The sequence below is a fragment of the Electrona antarctica genome, assembly GCF_951216825.1.
Source record: "Electrona antarctica genome assembly, chromosome: 12".
Classification (NCBI taxonomy): Eukaryota; Metazoa; Chordata; class Actinopteri; order Myctophiformes; family Myctophidae; genus Electrona; species Electrona antarctica.
In genome coordinates this window covers 12,038,128-12,061,194 of record NC_136793.1, presented here as the reverse complement: position 1 = coordinate 12,061,194, position 23,067 = coordinate 12,038,128, and the positions used below count along the sequence as shown (strand labels likewise).

Genomic DNA, 23,067 nt, shown 5'->3' with positions numbered 1-23,067 from the left:
TGCACCAACCACTTATGTTTAATTTAATTTTAATGTTTGCACCTTTTGCTACAACTCCTACCGATTTTGTCCAACATTGACACAATTGACACGCTAGGCATTTAACAGACACTCTTAATCCAGAGTGATTTACAGTAAGCAAAGTACAGTAAACACGTGCAATCGTGCATCAAATACAGAGAGACAGTGTAGCGCCTAATCTAGGATCATAGGTAAACCAAAAAACCTAGCATCAGTCTAACATTATAATAACTAATCCATACCCATTCAGGATATGACCCGTTCCACTTAACGTTATGTGATGCTCAGCCAATCACAGTGCAGAATGGCACACCTTACCAGCCAATCACAGTGGCCAAGCACCATACATGGGCATCTTTCGGCCCCCCAAAATGCGCCAATTTCCAAAATTTGAGGACATTACGAAAATAAATGATATGTACATTGAAACTATAAAAACTGTAGGATGCCACCTGGCATCTGTCTAAATTACATTTTAACCATTGCATAAGGTTATCAAGCCTATCGGCAAGTGCTAATGTCAGTAGCTTACACATCATTGTCTCTGTTGTCATGTGATCAACATGTCAAATCATGTCGATATCATTCAATTGTTTTGGGTCATATTCCATTCCAATTGAAATAGGCCTTTTCTGTGTGGAGTTTGCATGTTCTCTGTGTCCCACAAAAAACATGCATTAATCCTGCAGGTCTCTATACTGCCTCCCCTTGGTCAGCCGGGCTGCCTGATTGAGGGGAAAGGAACTGGTTGGAATAACGTGTTCCTTCCATGCGCTACGTCCAACTGGGGAAACTGGCTCTCCCCAGGTTGGCAGGGGGAGTGTAGTGCCCAGGATTACATTAGATAATAGAAACTGGGTGAAAAAAAAGGGTTGCAAAAATCGTGGGATAAAAAATTAAAAAAAATTAAAAAAATGAAAGGAATCGCCCCACCCCCCACAGTACCTTGGTGGGCATGGGCTTGGTGTAGGTGATGTCCACCTCGGTCCACACGTCTCTGGTGCTGTCGGCCAGGCTCCACACCTTCTCCTGGGCCACGTTGTTCTCGTCGTAGATGTACAGGACCAGGGCGTTGTCCACCTTCCTGAAGCCGTGCAGCAGGTAGTAGAACCTCAGGCAGTACCGGTGGTTCCCCGGCAGGAAGGGTCCGTGGAGCCGGCCCACGTAGCCCGGTCTGGACGCGAAGCGGGTGTTCGCCAGCAGGAAAGAGCCTGGGGTCAGAGGGAGGAGGAGAGAACCAGTAAAGAGCCTGCATGGGGTCAGGGGGAGGAGGAGATAACCAGTAAAGAGCCTGGGGTCAGAGGGAGGAGGAGAGAACCAGTAAAGAGCCTGCATGGGGTCAGAGGGAGGAGGAGAGAACCATTAAAGAGCCTGCATGGGGTCAGAGGGAGGAGGAGAGAACCAATAAAGAGCCTGCATGGGGTCAGAGGGAGGTGGAGAGAACCAATAAAGAGCCTGCATGGGGTCAGAGGGAGGAGGAGAGAACCAGTAAAGAGCCTGCATGGGGTCAGAGGGAGGAGGAGAGAACCAGTAAAGAGCCTGGGGTCAGAGGGAGGAGGAGAGAACCAGTAAAGAGCCTGGGGTCAGAGGGAGGTGGAGAGAACCAGTAAAGAGCCTGCATGGGGTCAGGGGGAGGAGGAGAGAACCAATAAAGAGCCTGGGGTCAGAGGGAGGTGGAGAGAACCAATAAAGAGCCTGCATGGGGTCAGGGGGAGGAGGAGAGAACCAGTAAAGAGCCTGCATGGGGTCAGAGGGAGGAGGAGAGAACCAATAAAGAGCCTGCATGGGGTCAGAGGGAGGTGGAGAGAACCAGTAAAGAGCCTGCATGGGGTCAGAGGGAGGTGGAGAGAACCAATAAAGAGCCTGCATGGGGTCAGAGGGAGGTGGAGAGAACCAGTAAAGAGCCTGCATGGGGTCAGAGGGAGGTGGAGAGAACCAGTAAAGAGCCTGCATGGGGTCAGAGGGAGGTGGAGAGAACCAGTAAAGAGCCTGCATGGGGTCAGAGGGAGGAGGAGAGAACCAGTAAAGAGCCTGGGGTCAGAGGGAGGTGGAGAGAACCAATAAAGAGCCTGCATGGGGTCAGAGGGAGGAGGAGAGAACCAATAAAGAGCCTGCATGGGGTCAGAGGGAGGAGGAGAGAACCAATAAAGAGCCTGCATGGGGTCAGGGGGAGGAGGAGAGAACCAGTAAAGAGCCTGCATGGGGTCAGAGGGAGGAGGAGAGAACCAATAAAGAGCCTGCATGGGGTCAGAGGGAGGAGGAGGAGAGAACCAGTAAAGAGCCTGGGGTCAGAGGGAGGTGGAGAGAACCAATAAAGAGCCTGGGGTCAGAGGGAGGTGGAGAGAACCAATAAAGAGCCTGGGGTCAGAGGGAGGTGGAGAGAACCAGTAAAGAGCCTGCATGGGGTCAGAGGGAGGAGGAGAGAACCAGTAAAGAACCTGGGGTCAGAGGGAGGTGGAGAGAACCAATAAAGAGCCTGCATGGGGTCAGGGGGAGGAGGAGAGAACCAGTAAAGAGCCTGCATGGGGTCAGAGGGAGGAGGAGAGAACCAATAAAGAGCCTGCATGGGGTCAGAGGGAGGAGGAGGAGAGAACCAGTAAAGAGCCTGGGGTCAGAGGGAGGTGGAGAGAACCAATAAAGAGCCTGGGGTCAGAGGGAGGTGGAGAGAACCAGTAAAGAGCCTGGGGTCAGAGGGAGGTGGAGAGAACCAATAAAGAGCCTGCATGGGGTCAGAGGGAGGAGGAGGAGAGAACCAGTAAAGAGCCTGGGGTCAGAGGGAGGTGGAGAGAACCAATAAAGAGCCTGGGGTCAGAGGGAGGTGGAGAGAACCAATAAAGAGCCTGGGGTCAGAGGGAGGTGGAGAGAACCAGTAAAGAGCCTGCATGGGGTCAGAGGGAGGAGGAGAGAACCAGTAAAGAGCCTGGGGTCAGAGGGAGGTGGAGAGAACCAATAAAGAGCCTGCATGGGGTCAGGGGGAGGAGGAGAGAACCAGTAAAGAGCCTGCATGGGGTCAGAGGGAGGAGGAGAGAACCAATAAAGAGCCTGCATGGGGTCAGAGGGAGGAGGAGGAGAGAACCAGTAAAGAGCCTGGGGTCAGAGGGAGGTGGAGAGAACCAATAAAGAGCCTGGGGTCAGAGGGAGGTGGAGAGAACCAGTAAAGAGCCTGCATGGGGTCAGAGGGAGGTGGAGAGAACCAGTAAAGAGCCTGCATGGGGTCAGAGGGAGGAGGAGAGAACCAATAAAGAGCCTGCATGGGGTCAGAGGGAGGTGGAGAGAACCAATAAAGAGCCTGCATGGGGTCAGAGGGAGGTGGAGAGAACCAGTAAAGAGCCTGCATGGGGTCAGAGGGAGGTGGAGAGAACCAGTAAAGAGCCTGCATGGGGTCAGAGGGAGGAGGAGAGAATCGTTGTGGACCGGAGAGACCAACGTCGACTATTTTAACCCATGACCCAAAAGAACAGTGTATACTACTGGTTCCCAAACACAGTACACATCTTTTGGTTTGATTTTACTATCTTAAGAGTTAAAGAATTATCAGGGTCCAATTGATTACCAACTCTCCATCATTTAGCTGGGAACCACCTGGAACCCCCTCAAGGACGAGTGGTCCCTGGTCCCGTGGCCTAACACATATGAAACTGGGGTGGGTTAAGGTTAAGAAAAACAAAAGGTTAAGAATGACATACAGAGTGTACATGAAAGGTGAAAGGTCACCTGTCCCCGTGGAATGGTCTCCTATCCGGTAGACGTTGGGTTTCACCGAAACCCTGTTCCACACCTTGCTCTCCACTCGCTCCTGGTAGTAGAGACACAAGCCGTCCTCAAAGTCACAGTTTGCTATTGACGGGTCCACTGTAGGCTCTGGAACAGAGAACACAACACTGACAATACAATGATCTATTGACGGGTCCACTGTAGGCTCTGGAACAGAGAACACAACACTGACAATACAATGATCTATTGACGGGTCCACTGTAGGCTCTGGAACAGAGAACACAACACTGACAATACAATGATCTATTGACGGGTCCACTGTAGGCTCTGGAACAGAGAACACAACACTGACAATACAATGATCTATTGACGGGTCCACTGTAGGCTCTGGAACAGAGAACACAACACTGACAATACAATGATCTATATTTTAGCCAGATGAACCGTAGTCATAATAAGTGGGGAGAGGGGGGGGGGCAAACATTCTGTAAAAATGATACTATGATAGTGACCACGATACTGACATGATAGAGAGACGTTTGTCTCTTTTGTGACACTGTGTGCGACCCAGTACCTTTATGGATGATATTGATAAGAGGATACCAGATACAGTAAGTTGCACACCAGATATGTCAGAGCGCGGTGGTTACAAGAAAAATACATGATAGTGACCATGATACTGTCATGATACTGACCATGAAACTGACCATGATACTGTCATGATACTGACCATGAAACTGACCATGAGACTGTCATGATACTGTCATGATAGTGACCATGATACTGGCATGATACTGACCATGAAACTGACCATGATACTGACATGATACTGTCATGATACTGACCATGCTACTGACCATGAAACTGACATGATACTGACATCATGATACTGACCATGAAACTGACCATGATACTGACATGATACTGTCATGATACTGACCATGAAACTGACCATGACACTGACATGATACTGACATGATACTGACCATGATACTGTCATGATACTGACATCATGACACTATCATGATACTGACCATGATACTGTCATGATACTGACATCATGACACTATCATGATACTGACCATCATACTGTCATGATACTGACCGTGATACTGACCATATACATGACCACTTCAGTTCATCTAGTTCTTTCTTCATGTTTTTAAATGAATGCTACAAAAACAAAAATTCTCCATGTAATCAAGGCTTCACAGGGAAGCTATATTATGATTCTTTTTTTGGGGGGTGGGGGGTGGGGGGGGTGAAGCACTCCTTTAAGTGGCCGACTCAGGGAGCGAGCAGCGTTCAATTAGTGCCATCAGATTAACACACATCTCATGTCACGGTGGATAAACTCAATGGGTCAATGAGCTACTAAACACAACTGAACTCTGCAGGATAACATGTGCTGTGTGTGTGTGTGTGTGTGTGTGTGTGTGTGTGTGTGTGTGTGTGTGTGTGTGTGTGTGTGTGTGTGTGTGTGTGTGTGTGTGTGTGTGTGTGTGTGTGTGTGTGTGTGTGTGTGTGTGTGCGCACGCACGTGCATGCGTGTCTTAACCACCAGGCCATGCGTATCACTTATAGGCTCTAATGCAGCCTGACAATGAGTCATGGGTTTGATTCCCGAGCCCGACTACCTTCGCTGTGTGTCACTCACGGTCTTTCAAAACAATTGTAAAAGTAAACATGCTTGGCTGCCGTGTTCTTAAGCGCTCAGATGAGGGGGGAGGGCCGCACACGCTTTAGAGATTCTCACGTGGGGCACTAAGCGCTGACCCAGAAAAGGTTGGTTTGGGAACCACTGATCTAAGGCTCTACCACAGTAACACCTGCTGTACGCTGACAGAACACATGCCGAGTTCACAGAGTTTCTCCCCTGGAATGTTACCTGGCAAAACAACAGGTCAGGAACAAATCAGTCCTGCTCTTATGCAAGTATAAAGCCCGACATACAGTATACCCGCCAGGCCACGTGGGGCTTATTCACACAGGCAGCTTTTATGAGGAAGAAAGCGCTGCCTAGGGGCACTTCTTCAGCTGGAAATGAAATAAATAAGAGGTAGGGGAGCGGAGGCTATCGCATGATTTGAATGGAACAGACTTCAGTAGAACTGGAACTTGCCGAATACCAGTATGTTCTTTAAAAAAAAACGTTTTAAACTAGTAGACGTAGATGTGAAATGAATCAAGGTAGAGCAACTGTATGGCATTACCATAGACGAACACCAAGGTCTGTCCACTCTGTCGCCCATGCAGCCACTGGATGCTGCTTTGAGTAACTTGGAGCTAACTTGGGCCACCACTCGCTTATTAATTAGTCTGGTTGCCGATAGACAAACAGACTATTCTAGACTATTCTATACAGGTCTTTTTTTTTCTCTCCTCTGATTGGACAATTACACCCCCATGCATATAATTCCACAGGATACACTTTTTTTTGCCCTCATACTGTGGTGTCACCGTATATTGTCCAATCATATATGTAACACAGATAGGCAACCACACTCGCAATTAGCTCTTCGCTAAGTCCCACCCAAGCCCGTTCTTGGCCAATGCCACGTTAGCGACGGTTACTATGTTAGGATCCTGGTCACGCTTTCAATGCTGGTCAAAATGTTTAAGCAGTGTCAATAAATATATTTGCTGTACAGCATGTGTGGACCTCAGAAAGAGGGTTTGTTTTCTTACCTTGTTGTGAGCAAACTAGTCCATTCCATGAATTATTTCGCTCCGTTGTGCAGTTTAATAGTACATATTAGAAATAAAAATAGGCTCTCATTGACTTCCATTGTAACGGGGAAACAGCTCTCAAAGTCACTCTTTTAGAACACTAAGCTGATTCTGACCGTTTATGACATCAGGAAAACTCATGCGGTTATATTTTTAATAAAAAATGTCAAGGTTGTCTTGTTTTTGTTTTGACTTCAGTGTTGCCACATTGTGTGAGAGAAATAAGCCAACCCACCTCCAAAAACAAGCCAACTCTTAAAGCCAAATCAAGAAAAACAAGCCAAAACAAACACAATAATATGACCATATATAATCATAATAAAAAGATTGTATGCATTTATCATTATAAATACTATGTAGGCATATGTCTATGATAATTCATGTTTTGGTAATGTATTACATACACTAATTATTAGCCTTAAGCCAAAAGTAGCGGGAAATAAGCAGACCTGGCAACCCTGACAAGTTTGTGTGGTAAGAAGTTCCGGTTTGCCTACAAAACGATCTGATTGGTCCAAATCTGTACACCCACTTCTGAAGTAGCCTCGGTCTCAGGCCGTTGGATGTAAACATTAAACAAATGTATTTGATCTCGTCCACTTGTCGCAAACACCATACACAATTTTGGACGTGTTTGAGGGAGACACTTTAGGAGAAATGTCTGGGACTGCAGCTGGGTGCATCTCAAACAGCATGGCGACTTGTTTACAAACGAGAGTTGGGAACACCAGAACCGCTTCACACCAAAATAGTTACTTTATAAATCTATCAAAAGACGAGTTTTCCTGATGTCATAAACTGATTCATGGAATGGACTAGTTTGCTCATAACAAGGTAAGAAAACAAACCATCTTTCTGAGGTCCACACATGCTGTACAGCAAATATATTTATTGACACTGCTGAAACATTTTGACCAGCATTGAAAGCGTGACCAGGATCCTAACATAGTAACCGTCGCTAACGTGGTATTGGCCAAGAACGGGCTTGGGTGGGACTTAGCGAAGAGTGAATTCCCCAAGGTTGCATCTTCTACTTGCCACTTTTTCTATTGAGTTGTGCTTGAAATGTACTGTAATTCTGCAAACTGTTAATAAATACTTCAATCAATCAATCAAAAGCCATGTCGTTGTTGTTGGGCAGAAACACGAAAAGCATCTAAAGTAGCAGTGGATGTACTTCATACTGTCCACCACTAGGGGGTAGACCATGGGGTCAGTGGATGTACTTCATACTGTCCACCACTGTATGGGCGGGGTAGAGCCATGGGGTCAGAGCCATGGTCACAACTTTATACTGTCCACCACTGTATGGGCGGGGTAGACCATGGGGTCAGTGGATGTACTTCATACTGTCCACCACTGTATGGGTGGGGTAGACCATGGGGTCAGTGGATGTACTTCATACTGTCCACCACTGTATGGGCGGGGTAGACCATGGGGTCAGTGGATGTACTTCATACTGTCCACCACTGTATGGGCGGGGTAGACCATGGGGTCAGAGCCATGGTCTACTTCATACTGTCCACCACTGTATGGGCGGGGTAGACCATGGGGTCAGAGCCATGGTCACAGTGGATGTACTTCATACTGTCCACCACTGTATGGGCGGGGTAGACCATGGGGTCAGTGGATGTACTTCATACTGTCCACCACTGTATGGGCGGGGTAGACCATGGGGTCAGAGCCATGGTCACAACTCTATACAGAGTTGATAGTTGGTAGGGAGGAGTGAGTCCCTCCACTCAGGCAGGCTGTGGGCAGGGACAAATTAGCCAGTGGGCCAGTGGGGCCGTGGCCCAGGGGCCCTTGGCTCTCAGGGGCCCTTCGGGGAAATTGGACCGTGAGGTACTAGGTTTGACGCCCTGAAAAGGGCTCCTGGGGCCCTCCATTGGCTGTTGATTTTGTTAAATTTAGGTTAAAAAGATGATAAAAACACGGAAAAACACGAAAATGTCGCACGCACGCGCTATGGGGGCCCTGCAAATATTACCGGCCCACGGGCCCTCGTGGGGGTTAATCCGTCCCTGGCTGTGGGCGTCCTGCAACACACCCCACACAACTGTATATTCAAGGGTTCATTCCCAAACTTTGCCAGGACCCCCAAATAATATATGGAGATACAAGGTTTCTGCCCAACAGCAATGATATATCGTTGCAAATCAGAGGCAGGCGGGGCGTTACCATGTCTATGCTCGGACGTAGAATATACGCAGTGTCAAACCCATTAGTGTTAATATCAAGATTTTGAATCTAAATGGCTCTTTGTGTATATGCCATTGCCCTGGAGTATCTAATCTATCCCCTGTAATTGAGAGCAATTTGGAGGTTAGGATTCAATGGATTTTAAAGTTTGATTTGGTTAGGTTAGGGTGTCGGAGCTGTCGGACTGATGACTGCATGTAACCAGAGGTACTACACATGTGAGACACTCACCTGTCTCTGAGTGACAGAACTCTGGAGAGAAGGAGATGTCATCCACTGCTACATATCCTCCTCTGGCACTGTTGAACGCTACCTCATACACAACCTGTAAAGACAGACGCGCACACACACACACACACACACACACACACACACACACACACACACACACACACACACACACACACACACACACACACACACACACACACACACACACACACACACACACACACACACACACACACACACACACACACACACACAGAGAGAGAGAGCCCCTTTAAGTGTTTATGCTTCACTGTTAATAAAAAAGTGAATTTTATTCACAGTATTAGCAGCAGTAGTATCTTGTGAATTGAAAACATGAATGAAAACCCAGACATACACCAACTCACACCCACCGATGCACGCACGCGCGCACGCACCCGCGCACACAAACACACACGCACACAAAGTTCAAGGTAAACTTTGAATTGGGAGCTCAGCGGTGCCGAGGTGACTTCATTGAGGCCGGTAGGTGGGCGGGTGTTATATAACAGCTAGTTCCACTGCGGGCGGGCGGGCGGGCGGACGGACGGACGGACGGACGGACGGACGGACGGACGGACGGACGGACGGACGGACGGACGGACGGACGGACGGACGGACGGACGGACGGACGGACGGACGGACGGACGGACGGACGGACGGACGGACGGACGGACGGACAGACAGACAGACAGACAGACAGACAGACAGACAGACAGACAGACAGACAGACAGACAGACAGACAGACAGACAGACAGACAGACAGACAGACAGACAGACAGACAGACAGACAGACCGGGAGGGAGAGGGGGGGTTGCTGGGAGAGTGTTTTGGCAGGCGAGGAGACTGTAAAGGAAATGGTACTGAGAGGCGAGTCTCAAGAAACCATATTCATGTGAGAGAGCCCAATGGAAACACATGGAAAATTGTGTGTGTGTGTGTGTGTGTGTGTGTGTGTGTGTGTGTGTGTGTGTGTGTGTGTGTGTGTGTGTGTGTGTGTGTGTGTGTGTGTCACCAACATAAATAAAGCTGCAGGAATGTGTGTGTGCCAGCTGGAGATCCTCCAAGACAGCACACGCACGCACGCACGCACGCACGGCACACAGGCACGCAGGCACGCGCACACACACACACACACACACACACACACACACACACACACACACACACACACACACACACACACACACACACACACACACACACACACACACACACACACACACACACACACACACGCAGGATTTAAAAAAGAAAACTCAGGTTTTACAGCCAAACACTAGGCTACTAAAGTCTGATTTATATTTGCAGTAGTTGTGCGCCGGCCGGCCGGTGTCCTGCGCCAAACATAGCAGATCTGTAAGCTCATAGCATGTTGCAGCACTTCCCGAACATAGCAGACCTGTAAGCTCATAGCATGTTGTAGCACTTCCCAAACACAGCAGATCTGTAAGCTCATAGCATGTTGTAGCACTTCCCAAACATAGCAGATCTGTAAGCTCATAGCATGTCGCAGCACTTCCCAAACATAGCAGATCTGTAAGCTCATAGCATGTTGCAGCACTTCCCAAACACAGCAGATCTGTAAGCTCATAGCATGTTGCAGCAACTCCCAAACATAGCAGATCTGTAAGCTCATAGCATGTTGCAGCACTTCCCAAACATAGCAGATCTGTAAGCTCATAGCATGTTGCAGCACTTCCCAAACATAGCAGATCTGTAAGCTCATAGCATGTTGCAGCACTTCCCAAACATAGCAGATCTATAAGCTCATAGCATGTTGCAGCACTTCCCAAACATAGCAGATCTGTAAGCTCATAGCATGTTGCAGCACTTCCCAAACATATAGCAGATCTGTAAGCTCATAGCATGTTGCAGCACTTCCCAAACATAGGGCTCCATTTTCGTCACCGCTAAACCCCTTATCCCTAAACTTCTTTGCCTTTTTTACTATTTTGAAAAACTTTTTTGAATAGTTCAACCAGCCAATCTACATTGACACGTTGTGAGCTTGTAGACTGGCCATTTTAACTATTCAAAAATGTTTAGCAAAATAGTAAAAAAAGGTAAAGAAGTTTAGGGATAAGGGGTTTAGCGGTGACGAAAATGGAGCCCATAGTGTTTTACTCTCATGCACGTGTTCATAGTGTCTCTGTCGGGTGGAAACCTCCTATGTCGGTGTCGGTGTCGGTCTCGCACTTGTATCACGACATCCTGCACATACGTGCGATGTCAAAATGAATTGGAATAAAAAACAAATGATGTAGCCTATATGTATCGGGTCTGGAATCTGGATCGCATCTTGGTGAACTCTTGCAGTGTGTGATGCCTATAGTCGGCGACCAATCGTTTAGTGGGAAAGCCACAAAGATTATAATGACAGTCGATTTAAAAAAAAAGACTCCTGTAGTGTGAAATACATAACTATGTGATGACTCGCCGACAACTTTAAAACTCCTACAGTGTGTAGGAGGACTATGTGAAGTGAGGGGTGCCACACGACTTGTGCTTTAGTGGTGTGGCTAACAGTCTGACACTGTCATCATCCTCATCTCATTGTCCACGAGTCACGAGATGTATTTACACAACGTCTTACATCATCATTTAGTGCACTAAACCAGGGGTTCTCAACGTTTTTGGCCGGGGACCCCTGCCCCGCCCCCTCCCGACCCCCAATATAAATTGACTGCTACAATAACCTTAATAATAGAGACAATACACCATAAATAAATACTGAAACCAGATATAATCATTAGGAAGGTGTATGCATGTACTATGTGTACTATATGTAAACTCTTCATTTCCACTTTCCAGCCATCCAGTTGCAAAAAAAAAGAAACCCCCTTTTTTTATATATAATTTGGGGACCCCCCAAAATAATTTGGCGACCCCCCTGAGGGGTCGCGACCCACGGGTTGAGAACCCCTGCACTAAACAAACATTAAAAAGTCCATAGACTTGGCTGCCACATGACGTAATCTTCAAAAGCCATGCATTGGAGGGGCTAGTCTTCCGTGAGTGCGGATTTGTTTGCCGTGAGTCTACTCTACTCTGCCCCCGTCCTTGGTTCTGTCAGCAGAGCACGCAAAGTGTGGGACTCGCGTTCTCAGAATGTCCGCCGTGCGACTGATGCACACTAACTGACACGCCCACGTGGACACGCCTCTCATGTGCCTTGTCCAGAAGTAGGAATTAACATAATTTGTGTTTGATAAATGGTGCATTTATATTAGCCTGGCTAATAAGCCAGACCGAATCAGCCGTTGGCAAAAAAAAATTGCCTGCCGGCGGATTACGGTCTGGAGAGGCTCAATTGTACACCCGTGGCCAATCGGGACACGGTATGCAATATGGGCGGGCTTTGGTACAGTGACGTTCAATGCTTGAGACCTTTGACTGACAGTAGCTCTGACCAATTACGTCAAAGAGAAAATGTTTGAACCCGCCCCCCGGGAAACAAGATCCATACACAGCATCTCCAGACTCAAATACCACACGACAGTGTGATTTGAGTCTGGCTTATTAGCCAGGCTACATTTATATAGCGCCTTTATCCAAGGCGCATTACATAGATTGTGCATCAATTCACCCATTCACACACACATTCATACACCGATGGCGGCGGAAGCCATGCAAGGCACCAACCAGTACATCAGGAGCAATTAGGGGTTCAGAGCCCTGCTCAAGGACACTTCGACACTAACGTTGGGGGGAGCCCGGTTTCGAACTGGCAACCTTCTGGTTACCATCCGGCCACTCTACCCCTGAGCCACCATGCCGCCCCATGAACTTGTAAATCCGCAGAACATAGCCATCAAACACAAATGTTTGGTCAAACCATGTGACTTCCATTGGAAAAGCATCGAGGCGGCCATCAAACACAGACGGAACACAGAATGTGCGTTTGATATGTGTGTGTATGAGCCTCACTCTCAGCTCACTTGCTGGGTCTAATCTTCAGTGGTCGTTTATCCATTTGTAACTCGGAGAGTGTACATAATGTAGCGAGTCAAAGTGTAACCATGACGTAACCTGTTCCATTTAGAGCCGTGCTGTAAACAATTTACAATTTACAATTTAGGCATTTAGCAGACGCTCTTAATCCAGAGCGACTTACATTAAGCAAAAACAAAAAGCATGGCATACATCACATGTATAAAAAGTAGTTATCATGAATCATGCGTAAACTAAGAACGTAACAGTGGAGTATCTATGTAAACTATACATACTATACTACACATCTAATGGACGCCACACATCTAATGGACATTTACAAGACAAAGCCAATCATTGGCGGAACACCCACTGTGTGGGTGAGACCGCGTTGGAAGTCAAGTCACGTCACGCTCAGCACTTTGGATTACATCGTGTAGATGGAGCTGAAGTGGTTCATTAACCCATTTCGACCTGAGCTCCATTCTACAAAAGTCTTCTAAAAACTGAAAGTTTTCTGAAAAACCCATGTTTCTATGTCAGTGGTTCTCAAACATTTTGATGTTAAGGAGATTATATGTAATTGGTTTCCGACCCCCATCTGAAAATATGTTGTTCCAGGGACCCCCACAGAAGCAAAGATTTGAGTTAAAAACGTTCACTCTGAAAGAATATATATTCAAAGATTTTCAAAAATAGCAGACCTACAAGCTCATGAGCTTATAGATCTACAATTTTTCAATAGGTAAAGTACAGCATCGTGGCTACGTGTGTGCGGCCTTTTCTTATTCTTATTCTTATGTTTTACTTATTTACTGCCTTAGGCCAGCACCTCACCAATACTGGTGTGCGCCCTTTCCTGCTTTGTCTACCAATAGGTAAAGTATAACATAATGCTTAAAACACCAAAAGGGGTTCCTGCCCCAAAATGGAGGTCAACCACAGTATTGCACAGCGGTCACATTGGAAAGAGATTGCCTCCTTACTTCCTTCACAGGTTTTACCAATGATACTAATGAAGGCTCTGTTCCATTCTGGTCAAACAGAGTCAGGGTGCTGCCTTTGAGTGGAAACACTCTGGGTCTCAAAGTGGGGAACAGGGACCCTCATGGTTACTTTAGGGGCTTCCAAATGGCCCCTTGGGGTTGTGTATAACTCTTAGAGTGTACAACGTTTTGTAAGTTTGGGTCCCGGGGGACACACCACATTTCTTCTTTGGGTCTCGAGCTGAACAGTTAATTGCCAGTGGGATCTATAGGGACACTCTGGGTCCCTTGAGGGGGTTCCAAATAAACCCTTATACATGTAGGTCTGAGAGTGTATAACTCTCAGAGTCATGGGGGGGGGTCCTTTGAGAACCGCACTGCAATCCAAAACATTCACAGAAGAAACACACACTGACTGCGACGGCGGGCTCTGACCTCCAGGGGGTGTGGGGCCTTGATGTCCACGGCCACCGGCATCCAGTTGGACGTGGTGTAGACGTCTGGCCTCCAGACCTCCTCGTAGTGTCCCAGCTGGTCCCTGGGGAACAACGAGCACAGAGCGTTAGACCCAGCTGATCCCTGGGGAGCAACGAGCACAGAGCGTTAGACCCAGCTGGTCCCTGGGGAGCAACGAGCACAGAGCGTTAGACCCAGCTGGTCCCTGGGGAGCAACGAGCACAGAGCGTTAGACCCAGCTGATCCCTGGGGAGCAACGAGCAGACAGCGTTAGAGACGCAAGGGCTGGAATACCCCAGAGCCATCTAATAGAAGAGTTGTGATATTGAGGGGGCAGAAATGTACTCGCGCGAGCCCATAGACTCCAATGCATTCCGTAAACTTCCGGTTGTCCCTAATTGAAGCCTTCAAATAGGGACAAACCAATAGAAGTCTATGTAGAAGAGCCGCCATTGGACTGGCCCCATGAAGTGAACAGAGTTTGCGTAACTCTGTCTATACTCTATGGCTCTGGAATACCCTAAAGAGGCACTTTTGGCAAAAAAAAAGAATAGCAAAAAATAGCGGATTTACAAGTTCACAAAGTGTCGCATTGAGAGCTTGTAGATCAGCTCTTTAGCTACGCAGAAGACAAATCTCTCAATGCAAAATTTGCATTTCTTTCACCACAGCTGCATTTATGGTCTGGAGAGGGCTATTTTTTTTGTGGTGCAACCACTCCAAGGAACAGCAATGTCCGTGTTCACCTATGTGTGTGACGTTAATGAGCACCAGTATGACTATGAGTACCAGTAGGGGCGCTGTGCCAGAAACAGAGAGAGAGATAGTGCCACTGTTGCCTGCTAATGAGAGAGAGCGAGAGAGAGGGGGAGGGAGAGGGGAGTTGCACCACTCAGTTCACACAGGTGTGATTTATTTTCTTTTTTTTACAGATGGGTAAAAGGCTGAAGGCCCCATTAATGTCTATGTGTGTGCACGTGCCTGCATGGTGAACAGGGAGAAGAGGTTGATGTATATGTGTGTGAACGTGCCTGCATGGTGAACAGGGAGAAGAGGTTGATGTCTATGTGTGTGCATGTGCCTGGTGAGCAGGGAGAAGAGGTTGATGTCTATGTGTGTGCACGTGCCTGGTGAACAGGGAGAAGAGGTTGATGTCTATGTGTGTGCACGTGCCTGCATGGTGAACAAGGAGAAGAGGTTGATGTCTATGTGTGTGCACGTGCCTGCATGGTGAACAGGGAGAAGAGGTTGATGTCTATGTGTGTGCACGTGCCTGCATGGTGAACAGGGAGAAGAGGTTGATGTCTATGTGTGTGCACGTGCCTGCATGGTGAACAAGGAGAAGAGGTTGATGTCTATGTGTGTGCACGTGCCTGGTGAGCAGGGAGAAGAGGTTGATGTCTATGTGTGTGCACGTGCCTGGTGAGCAGGGAGAAGAGGTTGATGTCTATGTGTGTGCACGTGCCTGGTGAACAAGGAGAAGAGGTTGATGTCTATGTGTGTGCATGTGCCTGGTGAACAGGGAGAAAGAGGTTGATGTCTATGTGTGTGCACGTGCCTGGTGAACAAGGAGAAGAGGTTGATGTCTATGTGTGTGCACGTGCCTGGTGAGCAGGGAGAAGAGGTTGATGTCTATGTGTGTGCACGTGCCTGGTGAACAGGGAGAAGAGGTTGATGTCTATGTGTGTGCACGTGCCTGGTGAACAAGGAGAAGAGGTTGATGTCTATGTGTGTGCACGTGCCTGGTGAACAAGGAGAAGAGGTTGATGTCTATGTGTGTGCACGTGCCTGGTGAGCAGGGAGAAGAGGTTGATGTCTATGTGTGCACGTGCCTGGTGAGCAGGGAGAAGAGGTTGATGTCTATGTGTGTGCACGTGCCTGGTGAACAAGGAGAAGAGGTTGATGTCTATGTGTGTGCACGTGCCTGGTGAACAGGGAGAAGAGGTTGATGTCTATGTGTGTGCACGTGCCTGCATGGTGAACAGGGAGAAGAGGTTGATGTCTATGTGTGTGCACGTGCCTGGTGAACAAGGAGAAGAGGTTGATGTCTATGTGTGTGCACATGCCTGGTGAACAAGGAGAAGAGGTTGATGTCTATGTGTGTGCACGTGCCTGGTGAACAAGGAGAAGAGGTTGATGTCTATGTGTGTGCACGTGCCTGGTGAACAAGGAGAAGAGGTTGATGTCTATGTGTGTGCACATGCCTGGTGAGCAGGGAGAAGAGGTTGATGTCTATGTGTGTGCACGTGCCTGGTGAGCAGGGAGAAGAGGTTGATGTCTATGTGTGTGCACGTGCCTGCATGGTGAACAGGGAGAAGAGGTTGATGTCTATGTGTGTGCACGTGCCTGGTGAACAGGGAGAAGAGGTTGATGTCTATGTGTGTGCACGTGCCTGGTGAACAAGGAGAAGAGGTTGATGTCTATGTGTGTGCACGTGCCTGGTGAACAAGGAGAACAGGTTGATGTATATGTGTGTGCACGTGCCTGGTGAGCAGGGAGAAGAGGTTGATGTCTATGTGTGTGCACGTGCCTGGTGAACAAGGAGAAGAGGTTGATGTCTATGTGTGTGCACGTGCCTGGTGAACAAGGCAAAGAGGTTGATGTCTATGTGTGTGCACGTGCCTGGTGAACCAGGAGAAGAGGTTGATGTCTATGTGTGTGCACGTGCCTGGTGAACAAGGAGAAGAGGTTGATGTCTATGTGTGTGCACGTGCCTGGTGAACAAGGAGAAGAGGTTGCCGCGCTCCTGGTCCCGCTGGTAGTAGAAGGACAGGCAGCCCGCCATGGGCACCGTGGTCATCGGGCTGGTCAGCTTGGCCACCTCCTGGAAGCGCTTGGCGTAAACCGAGTCCACGTACATGTAGTGACCTGACGCGCACGGCCAGTGGTGGGAGGAAAAAATAAAACGTTCTCACATGTTTTTGCTTACAGTTGGGTGCCACCGATATTGTCCCTTATCATTTGACCCATTTAGGCCTGATCTCAACATTTTAAAAAATCCTTCTAAATCCTTTTCAAGATTTTTTAAAAATAGCAGACCTACAAGCTCGTAGCGCGCCACTCGGTGGCGCGCTATGAGCTTGTAGATCTGCTATTTTTCAATAGCTAAATTATAACATAATGTTTAAAACACCAAAAGGGGTTCCCGCCCAAAATGGGTTAACTGTCCTTTTGCGCAGATCACGCAAACCTCAGCAAAAAGAAAAGGACAATATCGATGGCCTCCAACTGTAAGTAATAAGTATCAATGCCGCAATGTAGACATATACGTTACAAGTGAAAGTCAGGAATTCAATATTTACTCTAATAAAAGTACAACAGTATTGGTATCAAAATGTACTTAAAATACAAAAGTGTCCTGGCCATTGAAAATAGCAGATCTATAAAGCCTGTAGATCGGCTATTTTCAAATGGCCGAAATGTGGTCTGAAGTGGTTAATGTATGTTTTGTTTATAATATTAATAATCAAAATCTACAAAGTAACCAGTAACTAAAGTTTTCAAATAGTTGCAGCGGAGTAAAAGTACAGTATTTGCCTCTGAGGTAGTAAAAGTGCTGAAAAGGCATCATTCCAAAACCTTCACGAGTTGTGCAAGGACGCCTGAACCTACCCCTAACCTCAGTAAAACTATGCCTAAACCTAACCCTAACCTTAACACTAACCTCTGTAAAACTATGCCTGCCCGGAGGCGTGGTTATAGGCACAACCTGTGTTGGATTTGGAATGTCGCGGGAGGGCGGGGAGTGAAGTAAGTGCATTTCACAGTGTGGCCAATCACTGCGCCTCCTCGCCAGATATGCTTGTAGAGACTCTTGGGTAATGAAGTCAAAGACTTTAGCTGCCATGTTATTTGTGCCCAAAATGGCCACTAAAAACGACATATATGCTGCTTTCAGTGTTTCCATTTTTAGATACGTATACTCCACTACATCTCAGAGGCAAATATTGCACTCTTTAACTCCACTACAATTATGGGAAAGCTTGAGTTACTATAATTACTGTGCATGTGAGTGTGTGGCTGTGTGTGTGTGTGTGTGTGTGTGTGTGTGTGTGTGTGTGTGTGTGTGTGTGTGTGTGTGTGTGTGTGTGTGTGTGTGTGTGTGTGTGTGCGTTTGTGCGTTTGTGCGTGCATGCGTGCGTGCGTGCGTGCGTGCACTCCCCAAACAGTGCATTTGTACATTTCTGTGCTGTCTCTTCTATTATTGGTAACCAAATATGGCAAACACAGGTGTTTGCATGTGTATTTGTCCGGGATTTGCTGACATTACGTTTTACAGCACCGTGTAAATTTGTGTCCCTGTACTTGTACCCTCTTATGTGGACATAAACGAATCATAAAACAAAATACTGTGTGTGTGTGTGTGTGTGTGTGTGTGTGTGTGTGTGTGTGTGTGTGTATGTGTGTGTGTGTGTGTGTGTGTGTGTGTGTGTGTGTATGTGTGTGTGTGTGTGTGTGTGTGTGTGTGTGTGTGTGTGTGTGCACGTGCGTGTGTGCACGTGCGTGTGTGTGTGTGTGTGTGTGTGTCAGAGATGTACCGATACCATTTTTCCTTAATTCCCGATAACCGAGTACCAATCCAATACCAGTGTGTAATGTGTTATTAACTCTTTGAGCGTTTCAAGGATTTCTATATAGTAGGTAGACTTCTCTATGGCCAGAATGGCGTTTTTGAATGATTTATTGAAAATTCTCTGTTGTGAATGTGTGACAACGAAAGACCTTCAGAGAAAGCTTGACTTGTCTGCTTCCAGGAAAAAAATGAACTGAGTTGATACAATGTTTAGTTCTTGTGTTGGAAGCCATTTAAAAGAGCCTGCATTTACACTGTTTCTGTTTCTAGGACAACCAAAAAAAGTTATGCCCGGTTGAAGTTTTATTTTCTAAATAACTTTTTTTCTGCTGGGCGTACATAGCCATGCAATATCTCATTTTAAAGGGTGAGTTGTCTAGTTCAATTAAAATAAAATAAAAAGTTTCTCACATGTACCACTGTAGATATTTTGCCATCTATAAATAGCATGGTCAGTCATGATCAATCTGACCTATCCAGCTAAAAGTCCCCATAGCTCTGAAATTGGAACATCATATAAACTCAATTCTTTTTTGGGGTAAAATTAGACATTCTAACGCACATTTTGATATATACCATGTTTACATAGTCTTACCAGTACCTTGTCTATTCATGCATGTATCTCAAAAACCTGTTATGAAGAAACACAGTTTTGATAAAAAACACATCCAAGGACATTGTTTTGATATGACTTGGTGCCCATGATATGTATCAAAATATAGACTTGAATGTATACTGTATTATAAAAAAGAAATTGAGTTATTACCATCTACCGTTACAGAGTAAATCACAGTTGAAACTTGCTTAGTCATATACAATAAACCTCACAATAGTGAACAAAATAGTCATGACAGGTCTAACTCATTGTAAAAGAGTCTTTTATTTTTTACGACTACTAACATAATAAAATGATAAATATTACAGAAAATAAGTAGGCCTACATACAAAACAGTTACTCCTCCCCTAGCTCTGATCCATAGCTCTAAATGCGCATTTAGAGCTATGGATCAGAGCTACTCCTCCCAAATGTCCCCAAACCCAGTCCTTGACGGTGTGTGTGTGTGAGTTAACCTGACTCCGCCATATGGGGCAGCAGAGTGTACAGTGTGTTCCCCCCTCCTGCTCCCATCTGGGAACTCTCAGGCAGACTTGATGCCCGGCCACAAAACGGCCTGGCCAATCAGCAGCAGCTTCTAGCAACTTCTAGCAGCAGCTTCTAGCTTCTACTAGTTGCTGCTGATTGGCCAGGCCGTTTTGTGAGCAACTTCGCTTCTAGCTGCTGCTGATTGGCCAGGCCGTTTTGTGGCCGGGCATCAAGTCTGCCTGAGAGTTCCCAGATGGGAGCAGGAGGGGGGAACCCAGTTTACTCTCTGCTGCCCCATCTGGCGGAGTCAGGTTATGTGTGAGTAGGCTAAATAAAAAAAAACACCCAAAAACTGCCCCCCCTGAAATGAATGAATGAATGAATCCGGTTCAGTGTCGGAGAACGCCATCGCAGTCTTGACTCTTCATCCTCCTCCTCCTCCTCCTCATCTGATGCCAGTTCTAAATATATAAAAAGAAATAAACATTTTAGCTGTAGTCAGTGCACGCTACTATTACATGGCGTTTTACCCGGCTGCTGGCGATCAATGATTTTATTGTGCAGTGTCTTTGTGGGCCGAGTCGTGGCATGACAAATACAAATAGATGCTTGTATAAGTAGTATCACGATAAAATAATATGGCAACGTTAGAATGAAACACCAATGAGTGATCGCTGCCGCTGGTAATGTAGCTAGCTGCCCAGGGTATATCCAGCACCATTGCGTCGCAATCATCCAGCAACATTGGTACTGGCTATTGCCCGGGCTTGTGGCCCGGCCAATAGCCAGTACCATTTGTGCAGTGTTTGTTAGCAACTACTACTAGCCAACAGCCAGTGGAATGTGGTGACGTGATGGTGCTGGATATACGCTGGGCAGCTACATTACACGCGATCACTCATTGGTGGTGTCATTCTAACGTCGCCATATTATTTTATCGTGATACTAATTATACAAACATCTATTTGTATGCCACGATGCCACGATTCGGCCCACAAAGACACAGTACAATACATTCATTTGATCAGATGTTTTTGTTAGCTACGTCGATCACCTATAGTACCGACCCTTGTTATATATTCTCCGACTATGCATGTCACGATGACTAAACCAGTTAGATCTATCCATATATGGTTCTACCACATCTATCTGATATCAGCACTAGGTCGGCTCGGGCCAAATATAGGGATCGTCTTACTAGACATGTCATATTAGGGCATTTTCGAATACAATAAAATTACCTTTTAGCGAAGGCATCAGCCTTGGTGGTAACTCCGGTGGGGAGAAGAAAAAACACTGCACACGTGTAATCCGCGAGGGTGGATGTTGCAGCCCGGCCAACGGTCTGGGACTGGAGAATGCCACTGGACACGGATGGATCATTTTTCAGATTGTTTTTTTTGCGGCGACTGCAAACCTGGCTGAAAAACTCTTCCTCCAGTGCCCACCTCGGAGGAGTCAACCAACCCCCCTGTTCACTGGGGGCTGGGCGTCAGTTTCCAATAGGAAAGCATACACGTGTGTCACGTGACACGGGAATTCTGGGAAATGTAGTTGATATTTATGCTCAATACTATATACAGAGGTGCGGACCGAATTAATATATTGGTATTAATAAAAAAAGAGAACTACGGAAAATCACGTACAGGGCAGAAAAGACTAATGCAAAACTCCACGTGTTTTCCAGTAGTAATCTGTCTAAGGGTTAAAAATGTAAAACCTTGAGAACCACAGAAAAATGTCATGAATTGAGTAAAAAAAACAGTAGTGCAACATCAACTGAAGCATTCAAAATACTAAATAAATGAGAATTGATGACTATAAATGAAAGATCATCATGTGATGATAAATTACATGGTATCAGAATGACATACACTGGCATTGGCAGCTTTTACGATACTGGTATTGGTATCGGAACAACGCTAGTGCGTGCGTGCGTGCGTGCGTGCGTGCGTGCGTGCGTGCGTGCGTGCGTGCGTGCGTGCGTGCGTGCATGCGTGCGTGCGTGCGTACCTCTCATGTTGCTCATGGTGTGGTCGTCGGGCAGACTGGACTGGGGGTCCCGTGCCAGACTGCCACCAACGTACCAGTTGACATTAGGGTTCCAGTCGTTGCTGTAGCCACACAGGTGGTGCTCCTCGAAGTTACACTCTGAAACACACAACGCACACACGTAACATTCACCTGGAAGCTTAACCGTCTGCCTGCCGCCATTAATTAATCCCTCGATTGCGTATTGCCAAGGTTTTATCGCGCGTAACACTTACTTTGAAGATCCAAATATCCGTAATCGCATTGTTCCTGTGAAAAGCTGCTGTGTGTGGTATCATGACCGGTTGTTGTTGTCTCGCTCGGCGGTGGAAAAAGCTGACCGCGAGTATCACAGCGCCTGCTACAGGCCGTTGAAAACGCTTGTCTGGGACAAAGCGTCCTCTGCAATGTCGCTTCTGTGAGATAAAGCCGTCTGAAACCAGAGCCGGCAATGTAAGTGGATGCGCGCGCATTTTCAAAATGGCCGCGCCCATTGTGTCAGAAGCATAACAAAGCTAACTGACGGTAGATTTCGATACGATCGTATTAAAACATGCATTAATTAATACATCGCTGTTAAAACGGCTTTTCCGTTTGTGGCAGGCCACAAGATTCTACGTTTTAAAATTCCTATGTTCCCGGCAGGCCTCGTGTTAAGTGTTACAGGTGATCTCATCCAGAGCCACTATACGTGTGAGATCAGAATACGTGGTGTGAGCTTGAAATCAAGTCAATAAACAAGGTACATAAATATATGTACCATTTAAATATATATGTCTACTGACCATGATATTGTCTACTGAGTATTGTCACTGACCATGATACTGACATGATACCGACATGATACTGACATGATACTGACCATGAATCATGATACTGACCTGATACTGGTCATGATACTGACATGATACTGGCCATGAATCATGATACTGACCATGATACCGACATGATACTGACCTGATACTGGCCATGATACCGTCATGATACTGACATGATACTGGCCATGATACCGACATGATACTGACATGATACTGGCCATGAATCATGATACTGACCTGATACTGGCCATGATACCGACATGATACTG

The 23,067-nt window shown here is 46.8% G+C and overlaps 1 protein-coding gene across 1 annotated transcript in view; it reads right to left on the bottom strand.

Moving 5' to 3' along the window:
• mamdc2a (MAM domain containing 2a) overlaps positions 1-23,067 on the bottom strand; it is a 52,227-nt gene that overhangs the window by 5,745 nt on the left and 23,415 nt on the right. The window contains exons 5-10 of the mRNA XM_079516427.1: positions 21,963-22,100; positions 17,007-17,160; positions 14,272-14,374; positions 8,899-8,992; positions 3,736-3,882; positions 967-1,232 (exon numbers count right to left, since the gene is read on the bottom strand). Of these exons, the coding sequence (XP_079372553.1) occupies positions 967-1,232; positions 3,736-3,882; positions 8,899-8,992; positions 14,272-14,374; positions 17,007-17,160; positions 21,963-22,100 (902 nt within the window). The remainder of the gene's footprint in view (positions 1-966; positions 1,233-3,735; positions 3,883-8,898; positions 8,993-14,271; positions 14,375-17,006; positions 17,161-21,962; positions 22,101-23,067) is intronic.